Source organism: Babylonia areolata, chromosome 23 (genome assembly GCF_041734735.1).
Source record: "Babylonia areolata isolate BAREFJ2019XMU chromosome 23, ASM4173473v1, whole genome shotgun sequence".
NCBI classification, from domain to species: Eukaryota; Metazoa; Mollusca; class Gastropoda; order Neogastropoda; family Buccinidae; genus Babylonia; species Babylonia areolata.
In genome coordinates, this window is record NC_134898.1 from 7,784,888 (window position 1) to 7,810,346 (window position 25,459).

Sequence of the window (25,459 nt, forward strand, 5' to 3'; positions counted from 1 at the left end):
GGTTGGGGGTGGGAGATATGGGGCGTGTGTGGTGTGTGCTTGTACAAGTAAGCGTTCATCTGTGTGTGTGAGTGTGTGTGTGTGGTGTGTTGTGTGTGCGTGTGCGTGTGTGTGTGTGTGTGTGCCGTGGAAGCTGCGATACATAGACTAGAAATGAGTGTGTGGAGGAGGGGGTAGAGGAGGTGCAGGGAAATTTGTGGTGTGTGTGTGTGTGTGTGTGTGTGTGTGTGTGTGTGTGTGTGTGGTGTTGGAACTCATGTACGTTTATATGTATTTGACTGTGCTTTCATATCTGTGAAACTGCGTTTTTTGGGGGCATACCTGTTATGCATGTGTGGGTGTGTGTCTTCATGTTTTATATTTATTTGCTTATTTATCATCATTGTTGTCTTATTTATTTAATTATTTATTTATTATTATTATTATTTTATCATTATTTCATTACTACTATCTTTTTTTAATATCATAATTATTATTTATTTATTTATGTATGTACGCTTATCTATATATATATATTTTTTTTTTCTCAAGGCCTGACTAAGCGCGTTGGGTTACGCTGCTGGTCAGGCATCTGCTTGGCAGATGTGGTGTAGCGTATATGGATTTGTCCGAAACGCAGTGACGCCTCCTTGAGCTATTGAAACTGAAACTGAAACTGAAAGGCTGAAAGCTCAAAATTAAGGAAACTGAAAGGGCTGAATCAGGACATGGGCAGAGGTAGTAATTGCTGTTATCATCATCATCATCATCATCATAATTGTTATATTATTGTTATTGTTATTATTGTTGTTGTTATTTATCAAATTCATTGAATTCTGCCTTAAAATATAGTTTGGACCATTTCCTACCATAAGGAATGGATTCTCCAAATAAGCAATCATGTTTTGAATGTTTCAGAAATATTTTCGAGATAAATCGGTATTCATTGATCACTCGTTCTTTATTAAGGTCTTTAAACAGAGCAATCCTCGCAACAAGCCAGAACAGACAATGTGATTGGCAAAGCATCAAATGTATATGTTTGTGTACATCTGTGTGTACATGCTTATGTGGTATATACAAGTGTGTGGGTGTGCATGATATTGTTGAACGTGGATAATTTTTGTTTTTATTTTGTTTCAGTCCATTTTCCTTCTGTGTATTTTCCATGTTTTATCATAGTTTGATATATTTTAGTAATATGTTTATTATTTATCTTGGCTAATGTTTACACATAGCTGTGGTCGGCCCTCAAGACCCTGACCAACACGTTGGGTTTATATAAAGGTCAGGTATCTGCTCCTCTTTTAGATTATAATTATCTTTAAGCAGATGTTGTGAAACGTATATGGGACACTTTGACAGCTCCTTGAAACTGAAAAAAAAGAAGAAACCTGACCCCTCCTTTCGCCCCTCCCTTCACAGTGTAGGTCAACCAGAGAGTGTAGAAGGAAGTTTTAGTGCCTCTGGGTCAACCCAACTTGTCTTCAGGTGATATCGTGTCAGAGCGGCCGGGCCCCTTTCTCTCGGGGGACCACGTTGATCAGACACCGCAGTCATGTAGCCACGGGCAAAAGGAATCATGGCAGTGCACGCTTCGGTGGTGGTTGGGGTGGGCAGGTGGAGGTGCGGGGTGAGGCAGCAGTGTGTGACTGACGGTGTGGAGGGTGGGCATAGTGCCAGGTGACGACAGCCTGTGGCTGTCATGGGCCGGTCTGTTTGGATCCACTCCGCTCGTGGATATTGTTTGTGTAGGGCACCTCGCGGCACTGTCGCCTTGGCGCCCTGCTCCCGTCACACTTTGGAGACAACAACTTTGTGAATGATCGTGGTGCACAGCTACATTGTGGGTCAGTGCCGGTAACAGTGGGTAACGGCTACCCTGAAAGTGTTCTTCACCTGTGCAATACTGCCTGGCCCTATAGAATCGTTGGTAAGTCAATCTGGTGATACTCAACAGGCAACGTGTGACTTAAAAGCTATCACGCATACTCGGTGAAATTACAGTGGAGACGCAGCGCACTCTATTCGTTTTGTTCTCATTCGTTTCTCTTTTTATTCAAATATAACTTGGCTTGTCCTGATCACAAATCTTTAATCTTCCATCAGATATCATTTGGACCTAATCCACAAGTAATTTGAGAAAGGAGGTTCCTTGGTGTTGTGGCACACAAAACACAGATGTGAAGCCACGGAAGCCATAACTCGCTAAGTTACTGAGGAAGAAAATAGATCATGTAACATTCTCTGTTCTGCTAGAAAGACTGCGTATAACCGAATAATTTTTTGCTATGTATGTACGAATATATATTTTTTTAAATAAAAGACTGAAGAGGCGAAGTGTCTCGCTCAGCTTCCGTGTTTGTTTCCAAAAGATATCTTTCAATATTGGGGTAACCGAGAACACTGGAAATTGTAAGCAACATTTAAGTACAGATGATAAATCATTTTATCTGAAATCTTTGTTAACCTACGTTTTAAGAATAAGAATAAGAATAACTTTATTATCTCCAACTGGAAAAATTTGGTCAGGTGCATTATCACAACATAGACAAGTAAACAACATGGGGACCATAACTGTAAAAGTCAACAACAGCTTTTACGAATATTACGAAGACACAAAAGTAAAAAATATCACATACACCGTTTCATACATACATCCACACACTGCAGGTAATAACTAGTATTCTTAATGTTAAAATAGAAAGGAATTAATAAACATTATTTTGAATAATTATAAGCATAGCCTACTGTATTACACATTGATTATAATAGACAGATAAGATAAGAATAAAGATGAATTGCAGAAACCACAACCAGATAAACAGCACACACCCGCACCCACCACACATACGCGGATTACTTGATTAAACAAGAGCAATAAACATATGCTCTCAAATAAAAGCATTTCACATATTCGCTTTTTAAAGTTGCAGTTAATTATTACATCGTAATTGTTAACAGAAATATTTTTAGAATATGGACGTTAGCATTAGACATATTCTATTGCACATTCATCCTGCATATTGCACATTATTCATCCTACATATTGCACATTCATAATAACCAATTGTCACGTTTTTTAAGTTCAGTAAACACACACGCACACGCACACGCACACACACACACAGAGTTCTCAAGAATTTAAAAGGTGGATTGAATGTGGAATAAAAGTCTTCCGAGCTCTGGATTTCAGCTTAAAAGTTCTGTAGCGTCGTCCTGATGGCAATAGCTGATAATACTTTGCTAAAATATGGTGTTGTCAGTTGCTATCTGCGTGCATTTTTTAACCACCTCGACTTTCATACAGCTCTTGCATACTAGCTTGTTTCACTCCCACAATTTTACTGCATACACTCATGACATCGTTCAAAACACGCTTACGCCTCACTCCCAAGCTTCCATACCAGCACATAAATGAAACTGTGAGCACGTACTCGATACAACATCGATAATAACTTTGAAGAATATTTGAATTTATGCCAACATTTCTAAGCTTCTGTAAACAAAATATTCTAGATTGACATTTCTTATGAATGGAACCAACATTTCTGTCAAAAGTCAGCCTTATTGTCTAAGATGGTCCCTAAATATCTATATTCATTGACCATTGACCCTACAGAGTAACAACATGATGAAAATGACTACTGGTCTAGGATTTTATTTATTCACAGCATAACGACATGTGGAACAGAATAATTGTGGCTTAAGATTTTCGTACAAACCGAGTCGAGTTCCACCACTGGATTGTTTCTTGTTATTTTTCTGTCTCACCATGAACTAGCATTTTTTCTCCTGTCAGACTGTTTCTTTTTTAACCGACCTCCATGCTGTCTGCCTGTTTTCTGACGTTGATTGCTCTATATGTTTCTGTTTTGCCGACCTTCCTGCTGATTTATTGTTGTGCCTTGCCGACCTTTCTTTCTGTCTTGCCGACCTTCTTTCTGTCTTGCCGACCTTTCTGCTGTCTGTACTGTTTCTGTCTTATTGTTTCTTCTGCCTTGCCCGACCTTTCTGCTGTCTTACTGTTTCTGTCTTAACTGTTTCTGCCTTGCCGACCTTTCTTTCTGTCTTGCCGACCTTTCTGCTGTCTGTATTGTTTCTGTCTTATTGTTTCTGCCTTGCCGACCTTTCTGCTGTCTGTACTGTTTTCTGTCTTATTGTTTCTGTCTTGCCGACCTTCGCTGTCTGTATTGTTTCTGTTCTTATTGTTTCTTCTGCTTGCCGACCTTCTTTGCTGTCGTATTGTTTCTGTCTTATTGTTTCTGCCTTGCGACTTTCTGTTCTAGTCTTGCCGACTTTCTGTGTCTGTATTGTTTTGTCTTATTGTTTCTGCTTGCGACTTTCTTTCTGCCTTGCGACTTTTTCTGCTGTCTGTATTGTTTCTGTTTATTGTTTCTGCCTTGCCGACCTTTTCTTTCGTCTGCCGACCTTCTGCTGTCTGTATTGTTTCTGTCTTATTGTTTTGCCTTGCCGGAACCTTTCTGCTGTCTGTATTGCTTTCTGTCTTAGTGTTTCTGCTGCGCCTTTCTGCTGTTGTATTGTTTCTGCCTTGCCGACATTCTGCTGTCTGTATTGTTTGCTTATTTGTTTCTGCCTTGCCGACCTTTCTGCTGTCTGTATTGTTTCTTTTTATTGTTTTGCTTGGGACCTTTCTGCTGTCTGTATTGTTTCTGGCCATGCGAACCTTTTCTGCTTGTCTGTAATGTTTCGGTCTTATTGTTTTGCCTTGCCGACTTTCTGCTGTCGTCCTGTTTTATTTGCCGATTCTTCACGTCTTGTATATATAGTTCTGTCTTGTAACCCTCCCGTGTTTATTGTTTCTGTTTTAAGCTGGTATGCTGAATACACGGCATGAGACTTTATAGGCTGTTTACGGACACGAAACTCCGATTTATGAATCATATAGCGAATGGCACGGTGTTGACCACCACCCCACCCCAATCAGGTAACGTCCTGGGGCGACATGTGACCGTGGAAATGTTCACGGGGGACTTTCTCTGTTCATAATGTCTCCTTCGGCATTTTCAGCGGGCCAAAATGTCCCTGTTTTTTTTTGCCTCGTTCTGAAATGACCCCCCCTTCCCTACCATGAATAAGTTCCCCAATCGCCTGAAATGTCAGCCACCGCGGCTTTTCTCCAGCCAAAAACATTTGCTACCTTGCGAGGCGCGGGTGTGTGTGTGGTGTGTGTGTGTGTGTGTGTGAGTGTGTATGTCGTGTGTGTGTGTGAGTGTGTAAACGGTAAGGACCCGAAATTTTTGTTTGCTTTGAAATTATTCTATTACAAAACCCAGTGCAAAGAATATGATCTTTAAGTGAGTAAAAATTCATGAGATTGGTGCGTCGTTCTTTAGAGGAAAAGACGCGACGTTTGCAGTATGCGTGTAAACCACTTTATATTTCAACATAGCACACAATGCGGCACGACTACATCAATGCAAATATGCACACATGCATATAATGCACATACTCATATTACACACGGAACACACACACACACACACACACACACACACACACACACACACACACCACAACACACACCCAACACCTTCACGCTGGCGAAAACGTACGCATACGCACGCACACACATACACACACGCACACACAGAGTACACAATTACCCACATTCTTCCATCTCTTACAACACACACACACACCACACAACACTCGGACATTTGAAACGGATTAGACTTCTTTTTTTTTTTAATCTTTTTTATTCATTACAAAAATGCAATTAAATGAAACAAAAAACACACGAGATTATTAGCTTATTTTCTGCGGAATTCTCTTCATAATAGAAGACAAAGACGATGATTTCGACGTCCGGAAATGAAACTGCAGCGGAAAATGGAAAACGAAAATATTAGGTTTTTACCAAAAAGAGGGTTCTTTTTTTTTTAAAGGGTCTAACCTGACCAAAAATTTTTCCCAATCTTTCCAGCTTTGTCATTTAGGAATAAAAAGGTGAAAAATAAAATTAAGGTTATTCCCCCGAAATCAAAAAAAATTAACTCAATTTTTTTTGTGACTTTCCCTGTCTTCGAATTTTTGTGTTCACGTTTGTTTTGTCGAATTTTTTCGTCTGTCTTATCTGTTTCCGACCCTGTGTGTTTTGTACTGTCCTACAGGGTTGCTTTCCCGTCTGTACTGTTCCTAATGGTGATTTTCCTCTGTCTGTTCCTATTTGTGATTTCCTGCTTTTACTGTTCCTAATTTGTTTTCCCTCTGTCTTACTCTCCCTCTTTGGGTGATTTTTCCTGCTTCTGACTCTTTCCACTTGGTGATTTCCTGCTTTTTACTCTTTTTTTTGGTGATTTTTCCTGCTTCTGTATGTCCCACTTGTTGATTTTCTGCTGTTTTCTTTCCTACATTTTTTTTCCTTGTTGTACGTCCTCAGGGACTTTCCGCTTCTGTCTTTTCTGCATTGGTGACTTTCCGCTTCTGTAGTTTCTATTTTGGTGCCCTTTCCCGCCCCACTTTTTCCTACTTGGGGGCCTTCCTCTTCTGTACTGTTCCTCTTTGGGTACTTTCCGCTGTCTTACTTTCCTAATTGGTGACTTTCCCTCCTTGACTTTTCCACTTTTGACTTTCCTGCTGCTGCTTCCTAATGGTACTTTCCTGTGTCTTACTTTTCCATTTGGGACCGCTGCTTTTCCTTTCTTTTTTGACTTTCCTCGCTGTACGGTCCTACATTTGTTTTCCTGCGTCTGTTTTCCCTACATTGGGATTTCCGCTTCTGTACTGTTTTTTTGCATTTTGTTTCCCCTTTTCTGACGTTTTCCTTTGGTCCCTTCCTCGTCTGTACGTTCCTCAATTAGGGACTACAGACCAAAAAGTCTGACTGTTCCAAAATCGTCATCGGTCCTTAATCTGCTACTGGTCCTGTAACCAGTAAAACCTTTCGGGGTCGGGTTCCGGGAACTACCCGGGCACTTCCCCCGCTCCCTTGGGGCGGGTGAGCGGGGGCTAAACACCCTTATGAGATCCAAAAAAGGGGGCCGGCTCGGGGAACCCCGCGGCCATCTACCCCTTGCTGGGCATGCCACACCAGTTGGCCCCCGGGGTTTCTCCCCATGTATGCAAATCGGGATCCGCCCAAATTTGGGGAAAAACCTATGGGTTAAAACAAAAGGCGTAACAACCCCTGGGGGGCAAAGCAAGATAGACACCAAAAGGATATTTTGCTCCCTCTCCTCATCCTCCATCGTCCGATTTAGTTTTGCCACGGAAAGGGGGCCCGGACGAGGAGTGGGTCGACGTTCCAACTCTCTTCATTTTAAAAAACTCTGCGCATCCATCTCCAAAATACCTTTCTCTTCATCATTCATCACCCCCAATCCGGGCGCAGGGGGCGACGAAACGACGGGTGGGGGTACACGGGCTCCAGCCGCGACCTCACGCAGGGGGCTCAGCCATGGGTCGTTCTTCGCGACAGAGCACGGGGGTCGGCACCGCCCGGCGTCGAGCACCCTCTTTAGGAAAGCCTGCTCACCCCCGGGCATGGAAGGGGGCTAAAAAGGGTCCCCTAAAAATTGCCTGCTCCAATCACCCGGCCACATACCGGGCGGGGGGGGACCCTAAAACAGGCAAAACAAAGAAAAAAGAAAAAACGATCTTCCTCTCCCTTTGGTGCTTGGGAACAAAAGGGACTCTCCGGGCAAAAACGCGAAAACCCCCCAAAAAAAAGACTGTTCCCCAACTCGCCAATAAAACATAACCCGCACCTTTGAGTGGACCCTTGCGGCGAGGGGGAGATTTAAGGGGGATGGGGTTAAAACCCTTTTTTGATGAGAGAAAAAAGACGACGTACTGGCTTTGGGTTTTGCAGTAAAAACGCACTTGTCAGCAACAGTGGAAATCCCAAAGGAGTCAACTAGTTTTATGCCATAAAACTCCTACTGGCATCGGGCCAGAAGCACCTCACCATTTTTTTTTTTTTTCCTACCCCCCCCCCAAAGACCAACCCGATAAGTAAAGGCGAAGTTCTACGAGGCCCTTTACTCTGTCTTTCTGCCATCCCTAAAAAACAACTCTCATTTTTGGGGATTCAATCTAGATTGGCTCTGATACATTTCCCGGGGATGGGTATTGGAAGCAGGGTGGGGGCCATGAAACCCAAATGATTGCTTTTCTTAAACCCTTGCAACACACGCTGATAACCAACCGGGTTTCTGCTCCCTCCCCAAACAGGATCATGGTCACCCTCCTAAAATTTGGGCCTCACGTTTTTCACGAGAAAAGGGATAGCAAGATTATTAAACAAAGACCAGTGGGGCGCCGAGTTTTTACCCATCGCCTTGTAGTCTCGGCTTTATTCGAATCCAACCAAGAGCCCCCAAGGCCAAAAGGGCTCCAAAACCCAACATCGCAAAGCTGAAAAGCATCACCCCAAACAGCCCTTTTGGGAGCTGCGGGAAGATCGCTAATCCGCCTCTCTACAACCAGAAGGGGGAGTCTGACTGGGGGACCCTCTGAGCTGATCTAATACAGTTTCAGAGACCGGGGACCTGCCAAAAGCACAAAAGAGGGTTTGATAAAACTGTGAAAAATCAAAGTTCGGATAGAAACCCGTCTGCATCAACCCACCTGAGAAACCCCAAAAAGTCCACATCAAAAAGACAACAATCCCCGCAGGACTGTTCAAAAAAGTTACCCCAGATGGGGATAAGTGGCTGAGGACAAAGCTAGAGCCCCAGGATTTTCTGACAGCCTATGAAAGGTTCTATGTTCCTTAAAAGAATCACGGCCCCACACCCTCGGGATCACCCCCCCCTCAGTGCAATGGGAATCCCTTTGCCCCGGGGAAAGGAAAACTTTTCTCGCGAGGGGGTACACTTCAACATTGTCTTAAATCCCCCCTTCCTCCAAAAATGAAAACCCATAGACCTCTCCCACAATCCCCCCCAACAAGCACGGCGATCCCCAACCCCTTTCTTGAACCCAGAAAGCAACCCGTCTGCTATCCTGGAAGCACCGGGCCAGACCCATACCGCGAGGTTAAAAGGGATGGAGGCCGTCGAAAAAGCTTTCATCACTTTACTCACTCATGTGGAAAGAAAACGATCCCCCAGGTTTCAAAGTGCATCTATATTCATTGACAAAAAAAGGGGGAACCCAAGCCTGGATAACCAGGGGGCTTTTCCTTCTCCCCATCGCAGGCAAATATTTTGCCGGGACCATTTAACCGCCTCACAGCACACCTTGACCAAGGTCATTTCCCAGAACCAATGGGTTTCCCGGGAAAAGCGGGGAACCACGACATGGTGTTTCTCAAGCAGCTGCAAGAGAAATTCAGAGAAAATGCTGCTTTTCTCCCCCTATGTCGATCACAAGCCTTTCGACACCGGAGTGAGGGGGTGGGGAAGATCAGGGCCAAAATTTCGGATCCCCGAAATTTATTTCCTTTGGGTCACCAATTCCTAAATCAGGTCGAGCCAGGCAAGGGTAAAACATCCCCCCTTTTGCGTCCACAAAGGGTTCAAAAAGCTGCGTCCGGGCCCCAACGCTGTTCAGCTCTTTTCTCTGCAATTTTTACTGACCCTTCAAGAGGGCGAGTGGTGGGCCAAAAGTCCCGGAACAATCAACTTTTAACCTCAAAGGGGCTTTAAAGCAAAACGGGGTCTGACAACATCACAGAACTTTTTTTTCTGAGATTTTGCCCTCAACGCGGGATCTAAGCTAAATTGCACCAGCGTCGAAAATTTTTGCCACTGCCGCGGGGAACTTGGGCCTTTACCATCAGCACGAAAAAACTGAATTCCCCATCCACCCCGGGGAAACACTACTTTGAGCCAACATCACAGTAAACGTCAAGACTCATGCGGTGGACGTTCCTACCTTGCAGCACCTGTCACGAAATCGACCCGCGATAAGTTAACGTCAGGGTTGCAAGCAAGCGCAACTTTTGGTAACCAATCAAATGTCTGGGAAAAGAAAGGCTTTTGTCTTGAACCAAGCTAAAGGCTACAGAGCATAGTTCTCCCCCCACTACGTACGCCTGCGAAACTTGGACAGTGACAAGACAGCCCAAAAACTGAACCACTTCCACACAACATCCTAAAGCACGAAAATCAATGGCAAGACAAACCCCGACACAGATGCTCGCAAAACCACCCTTCCCAGATCTTTACCTCCGATGCAGTCCCCTTCGCTGGGGGGACTTTTGGGGCCCAGCCAACCCGGCTGCCCAAAAGGCTCTTCTATGGCGAGCGCAAAAAGGAAAGGATACACAGGGCAAAAAAAGCGCTTTAAGGGTCCTGAAAATCTCTTAAACGTTTTATCAAACCCCGACTCCGGAGGGAATTCATGACCGTGACAAAGGGCCTCTGTAAAAACGCCGGGTTTTGCGAGGGCCCAAAAATGCGCACTGTTAGAAAAGGGGAGCCAAAAGCACGGGGAAAAAGTCCCCCAAGATATGCCTTCTTTGCTGCCCCAACGTCAGCGAACATTTTGTGCGCAGATTTGGGCTATTCACCTCTGCGCACTCACTGATTCTGGATCCTTCCCCCACCCCACCACCACCCTCCCCCATCCCCTCCCCCATCGGGAAAACGTGGGGCATCATCGTCTCGGGACACCCACTGCCCCTGTTCCTAAATTTTGGGGGCCTTCCCCGCTGTCTGTATGTTCCTACATTGGTGCTTTCCCCGCGTTGTACTTTCCACATTTGGGGACTTTTTGGCGTATTTTTCCCCTTTTTTACTTTCCTCTCTTACGTCCCTTCATTGGGGCTTTCCTCTGTCTTACTCTTTCCCCTTGGTGACTTTTCCTGCTTCTGACGGGTTTCTACTTTTGACCTTCCCGCTGTCCCGTACTGTTCCACATTGGGGCCTTCCCTGTCGTACTTTTCCAATTGGGGGACTTTCCGCTGTCTGTCTGTTCCCACATTGTTGCTTTCCTCTGTCTTACCTTTCCACTTTGGTACTTTCCCGCTGTCTTACTGTCCCTACATTGGGGTTTCCCGCTTCTGTACTGTCCTAATTTTTGACTTCCTGCGTTTTTCCTTTCACTTTGTGATTTCCTGCTTCTTTTCTGTCCCCAATTTGGGGACTTTCCTGCGTCTGAATGCCTACTTTTGTGACTTTTCCTGCGTCTGTACTGTTCTGACTATCCCACTTTTGGTGACCTTCCTCGCTGTACTGTTCCACTTTGGTGACCTTCTGCTTTCTGTACTGTTCTTACTGATCCTACTTTGGTACCCTTTCCCTTTCCGTTCTGTTCTGTATTTTTCCCACTTTGGTGACCTTCCGCTGTCTGTACCGTTCCTACATTGGTGACTTTTTTGCGCGTACTGTCTTACAAATTTCCCCTTTGGGACCTTTTCCGCTGTTGTATGTTCCCCACATTGGGATTTCCTGCTTTCTGTACTTTTCTTAATTTTTCCCATTTGTGACCTTCCGCGTTTTCCTTTTCCTACTTTGGGATTCTTGCTATTTACTGTTCCTACATTGGGCTTTCCCGCTGTCTGTTGTTCTGTCTATTCCCCTTTTTTGACCTTTCCGCGTCGCCTTTCCTACTTTTGGTACCTTCCTCTGTCTGTACTGTTCCACATTGGGACCTTCCTGCTGTCTGTCTCTTTTCTTTGGTGACTTTTCCGCTTCTTACTTTCCCACATTGGGGCTTTCCCCCTATCGTACTGTTCCTCATTGTGACTTTCCCGCGTCTGTACTCTTTCTACTTTGGGGGTCTTTCCCGCTGTCTTACTTCCCAACATTGGGGACCTTTCCCGCGTCGTACCATTCACTTGGTGACCTTTCCGCGTCTGACTGTTCCTACTTCGGTGACCTTCCTGCTTTGACGCCTCTTTTTTGCCTTCGCTTTTTACTCATTCTACTTTTTTGCCTTCCTGTTGTTGTATGTTCTGACTGTTACTACATTGAGCTTTCCCGCTTTCTGTATCTTTTTCCCTTTGGTGACTTTCCTGCTGTCTGTACTGTTACACATTTATGCCCTTTTCCGCTGTCTGTATCTTTTACTTTGGGGTTTTTTTCCCGCTTTCCCGCTGTTCCCACATTATGATTTCCTGCTGTCTTTCTCTTTTTACTTTTTTGATTTCCCCGTGCTGTACCTTTTTTTACTTGGGGACATTCCTGCTGTCTGTACCTTTCTACTTTGGGGACTTTCCTGCGTCCCTTTCTGCCCTACTTTTTGCTTTCCCCTGTCGTACTGTCCCAATTGGGGATTTTTTGCTGCTGTACTGTCCCCCAATTGGGGACTTTCCGCGCTTACGTTTCCACATGGTGCTTTCCTGCTGTTTTAGTTCCACTTGGGACTTTCCTCTGTCGTAAAGTTCCTACATTTGGGGACTTTCCTCTGTCGTACTCTTTCTACTTTGGGGACTTTCCTGCGTCTTACTTTCTACATTGGTGACTTTCTGCGTCTGTACTTTCGTATATTGGTTACAACGAACATTCAGGAAATTTATCATTAGAGCCCTTCAACCAAAAATAAAAATAATTGTACGTATTCTTTTCTTTTTGGGGATTTCCACAAAAGTCATTTTTTTTGCTTGGGGGAAAACACACCCTCCTCCGTGAAGGCTCCGAAAGAAGGTGATTTTGAAGAGCCGAACGCAACGTTAGTTAGGTGGGGGTGGAAATGACATCGAATTTTGAGGCGAATAAATTTTGTGCTTGGGGGGGTTTTATCGACGGGGCCCTGTCAGGGTTTTTGTTTACTGGTTTGCAACTGCCAAATGATTTTTCGACCCTCGAATTACTCGGTTTTTGCCGCATGACTGCTGTCAAATGAAAACGCTGACGTCGGGGAAAGTTTTGGGGGGCACGTCGAGGGGTGCCCATGGTTTGCTAGAGATTCAAAAAACTGCGTCATGGTCTGACAGAGACGAGGTTTGGGTAGAGGTTCAAAAACTGAGTCTGGTCGACACATGACGATTTTTTGGCAAGGGGTTTTATGACTGCAGCTGGCACAGCATGACGTGATTTGGGTAAGGTTTATAAGCTGCAGTCATGGTCCGACAGCATGACATGGTTTTCTAGAGGTTTTAAAGACTGCAGTATGGGGCGACAGCATGACGTGATTTGGGAGAGGTTCATAAGACTTATCTTCTCACATAAATGATTTGGGAAGTTCATATAATGCAGTCATGGTCTGATAGAAGACGATGTTTGCTAAGGGTTTATATAACTTTGTCGGGCTACGCATGAGTATAACGCAGTCATTCGACACATGACGATGTTTGGCTAGAGGTTTTATATAACTGTGTCATGGGCTGATAGCATGACGATTTTTTGGGTAAGGGGTTTATAGAACTGCCGTCTGGTCTATATCTTCGATTGGTTGGTAGAGGGTTTATAGAGACTGCATCGGTCTGATATCATACATTTTTTGGCAGGTTCGTAGAGACGCAGTCAGGTTAATCATACGTTGGTTGGCAGAGTTCAAAAAAGCAGTCATGGTTGAATCAGACGATTGGTTTCTAGAGTTCGTAAGGGCTGCAGTCTGGGCTATTCATGACGTTTGGTTTGGGTAAGGTATAGAGATGCTCGGGGCTGATATCTGAGATTGGGGGGTTTTTTGAGTTCATAGAGAGTCATGGGCTGATATCAGAGATTGGTGGTAAGGTTTTAGAGGGGTTTATGGGCTAAGCATCATTGGGTTGTAAGGTTTATGGGAATGTCATGGCTACAGCATGAATTGGTGGGTAAGGGTTTATAAGACTGCATCAGGTCGAGGCCTGAGGTTGGGGTGGGTAGTGTTCATAGAGACTGCAGTCATGGTCTGATGGCGTGGCGATTAATTAGAAATTTATAAAGACTCCGTATGTGTGTGTGTGTGTGTGTGCGCGCGCGCGCGCGTGTGTGTGTGTGAGTGTGTGTGTGTGCACATAAATTGTGAGTTGAAAAAATAAGATATGAGCTGTAATTACCACATGCCCCAAATCAATCAAATTTACAGACAGGTTTGGGGTGGAGAGAGATAGAGAAAGAGAGAGACTGGACAGACAGACACAGGGAAGCAGATGGAGGGATAATAAGGGGTTGAACATGAATATACAGATACCAAAACACAGCTGCACACATACACTTACATACACCGACCTACTCTCTCTCGCACACACACACAAACACACACACACACACACACACACACACGCACGGACAAAATAAAAGCACAGGGCACCCCAAGCAATGAAAAACTCTGATATGGAGCAACTTTGTTGGAAGTTATGAATCCAGACACAATATCGGGAAGCAATGCATTGTTGACAGCGAACACAGCCCTATTCATATGTGGCCGTTAGTCACAGCCAGCCCAGATGATTGCACAACAGGAAAAAGCAGATATTTGTGACACCCACAGGCAAACGCTAACATGTTAAAAATTCACAAGTAATTTCACGCTGACATCAACACTGGCAGGTAAACATCCACAGGTAATTTTACATTGTCCTAACTACTCACAGATTAACAGTCATTGTTTAATTCGCCACGAGTTAACACTGATAGTGCATAGTAAATAAATTTGATAGTTCAAACATTGACATGTCAACACTGATTGTGTCAACAGATTATTTCCATCCCATACGCCGCATGACAGGTTGTAAATAAACTATATTGTAACTGATCAATCAGAAACGGAAGCATTTGCAGTCAATGTGAAAGAAGTTGTTTTCTGGAAACAGCGGTGATGTGTTTTTACTGGTTCACAGCTTGTCTAATCTATATTTTAAAAACAACAAAAAAGAAGAAAAAAGAAAGAAAAAAGAAAAGAAAAGAGCGGAAACGTGTTTTGGTATTTTACAATACGTGTTCGAAATACCTGAGCAACTTTCGTCATTCAAGAACAAAAAAACTATTCATTACAGAGAGAGAGAGAGAGAGAGAGAAGGGAGGGGGTCGGGGGTGGGGTGGAGGTGGAGAGAAACAGATAGGGAAACAGAGTGTCAGAGACAAAGTCCGCGGAGGACGGAGATGTGGCTGCAGCAATACTGTGGCGTTGTCTGAGGACTGACGACAAATGGCAGTGTTGACGTCGTTGTGGTAACAGGCAGAGCGGTTGTGCAGGGCGTCATCAGTGAAGATCCTATACTTTTCCTCCACATTTTGTGTCTGGCTTGAAGAGATAGGTCTTTAGCGTTTGGCCTTTCGGTAACACTGACTGCTGCTTGTAATACAGGGTGTCAGCGTATACAAAGAGCCATACTGTTCGAACTAAATATGACTTGTGTCACATTCTAGTGGATGTTTTGATGGCTGTCTTACAAAACCGCTGCCTTGATCTAAACACAGTGCCGTGTCGGCACACATACCCACGCTGTTTTCAGTCTTTTGTGTTGTTTCTCTCCCGCCAGCTTAACGGTACATTAATGGGCGCGCACATACATACACCGTCAGGACATAGAAGTACATGGAAGCGTGCGCACTTGTTCCCTAGGGATCTGCAGTGTTGGATCTCAGCGGGTGGCCGGTTACCTCCCCACGCTCCAGGTTCTTGTGGTATAGTGTGCTGTGACAGGCTTTTGTCAGCGAGATTCGATCACAATACAGAGGTACAGTATAGCTGGAAGGGACAGGGGGGGTCACCTTGGATAGACCAAAGTCGGCTGACAATTCATTAAATTTCTTCTGATAAAGAATTATCGTTTACTTCAAGTAGCAGGCACGTACACATGTGCAGGCACTGAAAAACAAGCTCACACGCGCAACATACGTTCATGAATGGTTGCGCACGCGTTATCATCTATTATTCAGTTATGTTTGTACTGTTGTTTTACTGCTGTTGTGTTGTTGTTGTTGTGTGTGTGTGTGTGTGTGTGTGTGTGTGTGTGTGTGTGTGTGTGTTCAGCATACAATTATTGTAAACTGTTTTCTGGGAGCAAAAACGAGTAAATTCATTAAGCTGTTTTTAAGATTGCGCATGTAGCCGCCCAATGTCAGTATTGAATGAATTTCATTGATCTCTTGCGCTTATTGCATTGTTGAGCATTTCTACGATTTTCTGTTGTTTCACTTTGCTTTTACGTCCTCCATGTTCCAAAAGGGGTTACAGGATTAAGACATTCAGATCTTTGAAATATTTCAAACCATTGTGTATGTGTGTGAGTGTGTGTGTGTTTGTGTGTGTGTGTGCGCGCGCGCGTGCGTGCATGTGTGTATGTGCGTGTATGTGTGTGTGTGAACCATAGGCACAACAATAAAGGGTAAAACCGCGCGTTCGCGCGTCCGCGTATGTAAGTGTATGTGTGTGTGTGTGTGTGTGTGTGTGTGTGTGTGTCCCAAAGCACACTAGCAGCACAACCACCAGGTCATTTATTCAAACACATACATATCACAGTGTCAAGCTTTAATCCTGGGCACTCTCTATACATTCTTCGCATGCCCTTCACACCTACTCACCAACAGTCTAGCCATGAATGGATTAGGGCCTTGAAAAAATAACAACAAAACATTCATTGCTGTCCTTTGATGGTGAAGGTCGATGCCAACGATGTCACATGACGATAGTGACGTCAATGATTTGGATGAGAAAGACTATATGAAAGGCATGGGTGATGACGACGATGTGTTTCCCCTTGGCAGGCAGGATGCAAGTGGCCAACCTGCCCTCTGACAACAGTCGGGCCTCGGGCCACGTGACCAAACGCCTGCTGCAAGGACGCCCTCTGCCGGCCATCTTGGTGGACAACCACCCGGGCCCCCGCTACCCTACCTTCCGCCCCCACCAACGCCGTCTGTCCCAGCAAAAAGGGGGTAGTGGGGCGGGCAGGGAAGGGGCCTCTACCCCATGTGACAGCGGCGTGTCCTTTAGCTCCATGGAGGGGGACCCTCTCTCCCACCTTTTGCCCGGCCCCGCCTCGGGCAAGTCCTCCCAGCCCATCGCCATCACTAAGATGGGCCGGCCCAAGAAGAAGAGGCACACGCCTGTGGCGCCACCCTCCACGTCAACTGGCACGGCTCCCGCCACCGTATCCGGACCTGGGGCACTGGGCTCGAGCACCGCTCCCAGTGTGGGCACAGGGCCGGGTGGAGGTGGGGGAGCGGGTCTGATGTCCAGTACCAGCTCCGGGGTGTCGTCTGGCAGAACCAGTGAACAGCTGCATAGGAAAGCAGCGGCAAAGGTAAGGATGTTCACATGGCTGGTTTAACACCTGGCTGGTTGTTTCACTCGCGTGGTTGATCACTTGACTGGTTGTTCACCTGACTGGTTGTTTCACCTGGCTGGTTTGCTTTCCTGGCTGGTTGTTCAGCTGGCTGTTGGTCACCGGACTGGTTGTCCACCTGGCTGGTTGATCACTTGTATATTTATTGGGGAAAGATGGTTGTATAGAATGGCAGAAGTGACAAATTCATACAAGCTCTTTGGGATGGTTTTCACGACAAAATTAAATACCAGCAATGCCTTATCTGACGTGTAGAAAAGGTTGTAGAGGGGCAGGGGCAGTGCAAATATCAGGACATCTGAAAAGATTAAATGAATTGGATATTCACTTCTTTTATAAACTTTTTGACACACTAACCGAGCCAATTTTAATGTTTGAAGCAGACATATGGGGTTTAGAAAGGATGGTGAACAGAATACACACCTATGCAATCAAAAGATTTTTGAACGTACCATTATACACACCAAACAAACGTATCTGTGGAGAAACAGGCAAGTATCTTTTGCGTATCAGAGCAGTAATAGAATGTATCAAATATTGGCTAAAACTGAAAAAAATTACGAATGTCAAAATTATGCGGACAGGACTTTGAAGTGCTCCTTTTACAACATGAATCTGGCCGTTTTAACTTGGTTTCGAACGTGTAAAAAGCCTTACGTAAAATGGTTTTGGTATTGTTTGGCACAACATTGGTGTTGGGTGCAAATATGGCTATATAAATGAATTTGAAGGTAGACTAGTCTCTTGTTACAAGCAAAACTGACATTCTGAAGTAGAAGCCAGGGACAAATACAGATGGTTATATTTGTTTAAAGACGTTTTCCAGACAGAAAAAAAAAATCATTTCATTCTGATAAACGCTACAGAGGTAAATTTATTTGATTCAGACTGAGAGTGGGTGGATTGAAAAATTGAAAATAATGATACTTAAGCGGAAAATCGTCGAACTATTTCATTTTTACATCGTGTGAGAAATGATCCAGAAAATGCATACAAACGTAAAATGTGCAATGCAATAAACATACAACCCATGCGATAATTCTGTATATCTGCGATATTATCTAACAACACCAATGTCGTAATTAAGAACGTTGCTAAATTCATTGCTGAAGTAATGAATATTAGAAGAAAAGATAATTTACCAGCTACCGATTTATAACAGTGAATGCAATGTGACTTGTGTCCGTATGTTGACTAATAGTATTCAAGCCTCAGGAGCTAACGGAAATAGCTTGCAGCTTGGATCGCTGCCCATTTGTTGATCCGTTGTCAGACAAGGGCGGATATTCATTAATAAATCATACATCACTTCTGGTATGACTGTATCAAAATAATGTTAATTGATGTACGAGATCCTAAGTCCAGTCGATTCTCGTGACATCACTTTCCTTTGAAATGGATAATCTAATTATCGAAACACGTGTAACAATTTCAACATAGTAACTAACTATAACGAAACACTTAAACATTCATTTAACTGGCCCCCTGACTCTTCTTCTGCAAAATTTCATTAAAAAAAACTCAGCTGTCATGGACAAAGAGTTAATTTTGGTATCGAGCAGGTCGTTTCACAAAGCGTCCACTGCGTGTTTCCACAGTCTTTGGAATGATTCGAACATTGACTTTTCCATCAGGATCAGGATCACGTTGACTCGGGGTTTTTCTGTTTCTTCCTGCTTATCCGGTCACCATGTTTTCTTGTGATGGTCCTTAGCCTCCCATGTGTTATTCTTTACTGAGCTGAACATTTTCAGCTTCACATGTTGGCTGCTGTTCAGCACGTCTTGTTTCTGCATCAGGAGTAGAAATTAGATGGGGCCTCAGGTGAGTATTTTGCGGGACAAGGCAAATAGTGGGTCGTAGACCATCATCAGGAGAGGATGCCCCTAAGATGTTTCTGGAACCTTGAGGCACCAGTTTCAGGTGTCTTCTGTTTTGCCGATACTGGATTCGATCCCGGTTGGTTTCTACAATGATTATCTTGGAGCACATTATTTGATGACTGTGGGTGGATTTTTCCATTTCTTTTCAAAGTCCAGTTTCATGACAACCACATCCCCTGGTGTCAGTTCTGGAAGTGATTTTGCTTCATGCTTTCTGTCAGATGTTTTCTTGTTCATTTATTTGCTCTTTTGATCTTTTTCAACTCTCTTTCTGTCAGTTTTCTTTGGCTCCATGTTTGCAGAAATTGTGGGCAGTGTTGTCCTCAGTTGAGGTCCCATCAAAGTAGGACAGAAGAGCAAGAAATGGATCTTCCTGATTTAGAATCTTTTTCGCAGTTTGTACATCTCTTTCTGCTTCCTGTATCATTGATACCAGGCCACCAAACAGAACTTACAGCTCGCTTACTCTGCACTTAGTGATGCATTGGTGATGTAATGAATTTTCTCTATGACTTCTTTTCTCATAGCGCTTGGGATAACGATTATACTGCTTGTAACAAGTAGGCCATTGTGGACACTATGATCTCCTCTCGCAGCAAAGTGATCTTGAAGATTGTCCGCAATATCTCCCTTTTTCTGTGGCCATCCATGTTATATGGAGTACATTGCCTCTTGTAGCTTCTCATCCCTGCTTGTTTCTTCTCCTATTTGCTGTAGTTTCGTGTCTGAAACTGACCACTAGAGTCTGACACCATCAACGTGACTTTCTACATCTTCTTGTGTTGTTCCTCTTTCCTAATTTTTCATGGGACTTCTTGATAAGGTGTCAGCCACGACCATGAATTTTTCTGGAGTGTACTCTGCAACTGCATTGAATCGAAGAAGTCTCATCAGAAGTCTCTGGCAGCGAATAGGTGTGTCGTTCAGATCTCTTTATTTATGAGTAGCACTAAGGGCTTGTGGTCTGTGAGTAGTTTGAATGACGGAAGACTCACAAGGTACCTCTCAAATTTCTCACACACCCAAACGTTTACCCACAAGGCAGTCTTTTTCAATCTGAGTGTATTTTGTTTCCTCTTGTGTCAGAGTTATTGAACGAAATGCAGTTGGCTTGTTTTCCTGAAGCAGCACTCCCGAAATTCTCTTCACTTCAGCCATTGCACTTTTCTGTGGGGCTCCCCAAGTCCATTCTCGTGCTTGACAAATTTGGAAGATATTTTCCCAGAAAATTGATCATTCCCAGGATGCGCCGCAGTTCTATCACATCAGTTGGATCTGCTACGTTCAGAAGTACTTCTGCATTCTTTGGATCAAGCGATATACCATCCTTACTGATATCGTGGCCAAGAAATTCAGTTTCTGATTTGCGAAGTTCACACTTGGTCTCGTTCAGCTTGAAATTGACTGAAGTATGTTTCTTCATGACGTTGTCAAGATGTCTCTTACGATCACCACATGACTTACTGTGAGCCAAAATATCACCAAAGAAGCTGGTTCTTAGTTAACCAGAATTTCCTCCATTGTCCACTGAAAATTTTCATGGGTTGACGAAATAAGACCTTATGAACGTTTTCAGTTTTGCAGTTTCTGAGGATAACGGAATTTGCCAGAAACTTGCTGAAAATTGTTGATTGCCTTAGCTTGTGTAGCAAGTTGTCCAGTGTTTGGATAATACATCGCTCCCCCATGATGGTAGTATTAAATTTCTTCAAACCCGTGCAGATTCGGACTGCTCCACCTGCTTTCAGGACTGGCATCGTAGTAGAGTACCAGTCTGTGGGCTCCTTTATTTCTGTAATGACGCCAGTCTTTTCAGTTATATTCAGTTCATCCTTGACTTTGTCCATAGGTGGTAGCGGGATACGTCTTGCAGTGATAAGCCTGTAGGGATGGTGGGTTTCATTCAGCACTATTCTCACTGGGGTGCAGTCCAAAGGTTTATCATCAATTTCCCCATACACATAGTTCTTGGGTTTTGATTTTTCCAGGTTATCTACCCGTTTCACTAATCCCATACTGCTTGCTGCACTGCGAACAAAAAGATAGTCACTTTCAGCATCCATCAAAAAGATTTTTAGAGGAAAATACTTTTACTTGTCTTCTTCCGGTGTGTGAACTGTCCCAAGCAGTTCATAATCATCCCTGAACTTCTCAGTTCTGCCTGTGCAGAGTAAAGTTTCTTGTACTGTCTGCTAGACATAGCAGATACATCTGGAACGTGTCAGTTTTGAACTTCCAACAAACGGTCAGGTGAGATACCATGGTTCTGGTGATTCATTGTTTTTCTTGGTGTTGGACAGTATCAACAGCCTTTGTTCTGCAGACAACAGCTGAGTGATTTTGACGTCCACATTTTGGACGTACCTTTCCTTTTGCTGGACATTTGCTGTGTGATTTATCACCACCACATCTTGAACAATTCTATCTAATTTGCCTTTTTCCTGAAGTGAAATAAGTTCCTCTCCCTGAGCTTCTTTTTCGACTTCCAGCACCATTACTGAAGTTATACCATTGACTGGAACCTCTTCCAGCTGGACTGGTATTCTGCGCGTGACAGCATCCAAATTTGCAGCAGCTTGTTTTTGTTCAATGAAATGACTTTTGACCTGCTCATATTGTCGTGCTTGACGTTCTGTTTCTTCTAGAGTAATGTCTGGTTGAAGCTGCAGCATTTCACTCAGTCACTGTTCTTCCCCACTCCTCCTAGTTGATAATCCCATGCACAGGTCCTGTTCCTGACCAGCGTATAGAAAGAAATTACTGAACATGTGAACTGTATTGGGATTGTGTATTTTGAATAGCATTTGCAATAGTGACCTTCATGTGGGGAACAGTGTAAATCATTATTTTTTAGCATCAGTAATTTTTTTCCAATAAAAAAATTCAATGATTACATTTTATAGAAAATAGAAACATAATCAACAGACGATAGAAAACAAACAATGACGATAGCAAGAAAAAACAACAACAGACAAAAACAAAACAAAACAAACAACAGCAACAACAACAACAACAACAACAACAACAACCACCATCCAGTCTTCCCCATTTTCTTTTTCCTCTTATGCTGAACGATTTGGCTCTTACTCATACTTGTAGGATTATGACACCTAGAAATAGTTGATCAATTATTGTAAACCGAATCTCATCATTGGGTATCTTACACATATTTTCTCTTGCATAGGGGAATGCTGAGTACTGTTCTTTGATGTTTTGTATGTTTCCTTTAAATAATTCAGCATATATTTAGGTAGGGTTGCATTAAATTTCCAATAAAAGTTTTTATTCTTTCTTCAATTGAAACATCATGTTGAGGACAATTTCTCGGTTTTTTTCAGGTTTGTATTGCATGATTATGGTAATCTGGGTCAGGCTTTATTACCAGATTACAGCTCCCACCAGTTACGATATTAATTTGACTCTCCTCAAAAATTTTCTCCGTATTTCGTTTTGGAAATAGGGGTTATCCTTATTGGGACCATAAATGTTCACAAGTAAAGTATATCTACTTCTCGTTTTCATTGTCTGTGATAGTTTTATTGTAAAGTCAAATTTATTATTTAACAGAATAGCAAAACCTGTTTAAGGCAAATACATATTCAATGCCCCATTCAGCTCTGAATTGTCTTTCTAACTTCATCGAGAGATGTTATATTGTACAAAATATGCCGAGTAATGTTTTTTGTCTAATGAATCGAAAAACCTCTGCCTCTTAGTACTTAAGATTCATATTATCCGGTGGTTGTATAGTCCTCTTTATTTGTCAATCATGAACATGTTGGGGTGGGGGCGAAAGTCCTGCCTTTTTCTTTTTTCGAGTTTTTGTGTAAAAGATCAGTTCTTAGTGCAATGGAAAAATTTGAATCTGAACATCTGCCAGTTTTGTTATGTATTAAAAAGGAAAACAAAGAAGCACGTACAGTTGTTGATCTAAATATAGACAGGTATAAGTTTGTTGTCAAATATTGCTGGAACAATGATTATGCTATGCAATATACTTCCTCGTGTCAATACAAGAACTTGTGGTGAACGTTCTTTCTTTTTTGGTGCTGCTCATATCTGGAACAACCTTCGTCATTGTATCCGTGCATCCGATTTTATCTCTGCTTTTCGCTCATCACTAAAAGCTCATCTTTTTAAAACCTATCTTTAAGCACTGTCAGCTTCCTTTTCACCAGCACCATATATGTCAGCTCACATTGGATGCATGAAGGTGGGAGAGAGTGGCGGGAGGGAGGGAGGTGGGGGTGTTGAAGGGGTTTTGAGAAAGAGTGGTCATGAATTCTTCTTCTTCTGCGTTCACTCGTATGCACACGAGTGGGCTTTTACGTGTATGACCGTTTTTACCCCGCCATGTAGGCAGCCATACTCCGTTTTCGGGGGTGTGCATGCTGGGTATGTTCTTGTTTTCATAACCCACCGAACGCTGACATGGATTACAGGATCTTTAACGTGCGTATTTGATCTTCTGCTTGCATATACACACGAAGGGGGTTCAGGCACTAGCAGGTCTGTACATATGTTGACCTGGGAGATCGTAAAAATCTCCACCCTTTATCCACCAGGCGCCGTCACCGTGATTCGAACCCGGGACCCCAGATTGAAAGTCCAACGCTTTAACCACTCGGCTATTGCGCCCGTCAGTGGTCATGAATGATTTATGTAATTTGTAATATTTTTTCATGTAAAGCGCCTTGAGCTCATAGAGAGAAAGGGCGCTATATAAATGTATATTATTACTATTACTATTATTATCATTATTATTATTATTATTATTATTATATACGCATTCCATGAATTCACAATATATCCATGAAAATATATAAAATGCAAAAATCTGTATATGTGAGGATATCAGTGAACCAACGTTTAGGTTCAAATGATTGCCAATGAATAAGTTTAAATTGCGTGGAAAAGAATATACCAGTTGATAATTTGATGGTTGTTTAGTATAATTGGTTTGACCAAGCATATTAAAATTGGAAAATCGCAATGTCTGTATGTGATTGAGAAAGTTAGAAAAACGTTGGACAAAGGTGACAGAGTGACAGGGTTTTATTCTGTATTGCAAGACGCGAATATAAGAATCAGGAGAAAAGTATTAAAAAAAACAACAACAAAAAACAACAACAAGAAACCAAACAAAGAAAACAAAAAATAAACAAAAACAAAGAAACAAACAAAAACAAAACAAAACAAAAAAAACCCGAAAAAAACAACAACAAAAAAACAAAACCAAAAAACAACAAAAAACTCATGTATTCTGTAAAAAGCCGGCAGACATTTCGGAACACAATGCGCAAGATTTCAAAGATGAAAATAGTCGTCAAATTGTATTCCTATGCATGAATCATACCAATATTTTGAAGATCTGCATGAAAAGTATGATTGAATGATAATGGAAATTGATATATTTGATAATGATGATGATGATGCACAGCTTATGTCACACAGACCTATGTCTAGAAAAGAAGTCGTGCTTGCAAATACGAAAACTGAAAAATGGCAAATCTGCTGGTTCATATGGTTTGATCGGGGATTTAAAAAATTCAGGAGAATCTGTCATAATTTTTTTTTATATGAAATTGTTTAACTGTTCTGATCAACAGCACAACTGTTTCACTTTCTCCTTCTGTTCGCCGTCTTGGTGAAATCTTTGACCAGTCTCCCTTCCAACAATATATTTCGATTATCTGTAAAGTTGCCTATCTACAACTGCATAGAATCAGTTATATCCGCCACTATCTCTCAACTGATGCAGCCAAAACACTCGTATACGCTTTGGTTCTCTCAAGATTGGATTTCTGCAATTCTTTTTTGGTCGGCCTTCCCAAATATCTGTTAGAATTCAACGAATTCAGAATAAAGCTGCCAGACTCATTTGCAGAGCTGAATTTGACCATGTTTCTCCTCTCCTTCAGTCTCTCCGCTGGCTGCCCGTTTCTGATCGATTACACTATAAGATGTCCACTCTTGCTTTTTCTGCACTGAGCGGATCTGGCCCAATGTATCTTTCTGAACTCATCCATATCTATACTTCGTCTCGCCAGCTGCGTTCGTCCTCAGATACTCGACTTCTCAGGACACCTCACGTCAGAAGTAAGACTCACAGACACATCGTTTTCTTCAATCGCCAAAGATGTGGAACAAGCTCCCCGATAACCTCCGTCATACTGACTCCCTCGCTTCTTTCAAGTCTGGTCTCAAAACTCGCCTCTTCCCTCAGCAATAAGTTCAGTTGTGGCAGGTTCACTTCTCTGCGTGTGGTGTGCTTTACTGTGTGTATATACATATGCATGTGTACACATACATATGCATGTGTATGAATGTGTATTTGTGTGTGTTCGTATGTTTGATCGCGCACGCGCACACGTCTGTTTGTGTATGTGTGTGTTTGTGTATACATATGTGTGCGTATGTGTGGAGGGCAACTGCCATGTACATATGTATGTTTAAATGTATGAGTGTG

At 43.0% G+C, this 25,459-nt stretch overlaps 1 protein-coding gene across 1 annotated transcript in view; it reads left to right on the forward strand.

Annotated features, from left to right (window-relative positions):
• The first annotated feature begins 1,891 nt into the window (after positions 1–1,891).
• Positions 1,892–25,459, forward strand: part of LOC143298348 (uncharacterized) — a 196,777-nt gene continuing 173,209 nt past the window's right edge. Inside the window, exons 1-2 of the mRNA XM_076611227.1 lie at positions 1,892–1,912; positions 16,527–17,065. Coding sequence (XP_076467342.1) covers positions 16,532–17,065 — 534 coding nt within the window. The 5' untranslated portion in view covers positions 1,892–1,912; positions 16,527–16,531. The remainder of the gene's footprint in view (positions 1,913–16,526; positions 17,066–25,459) is intronic.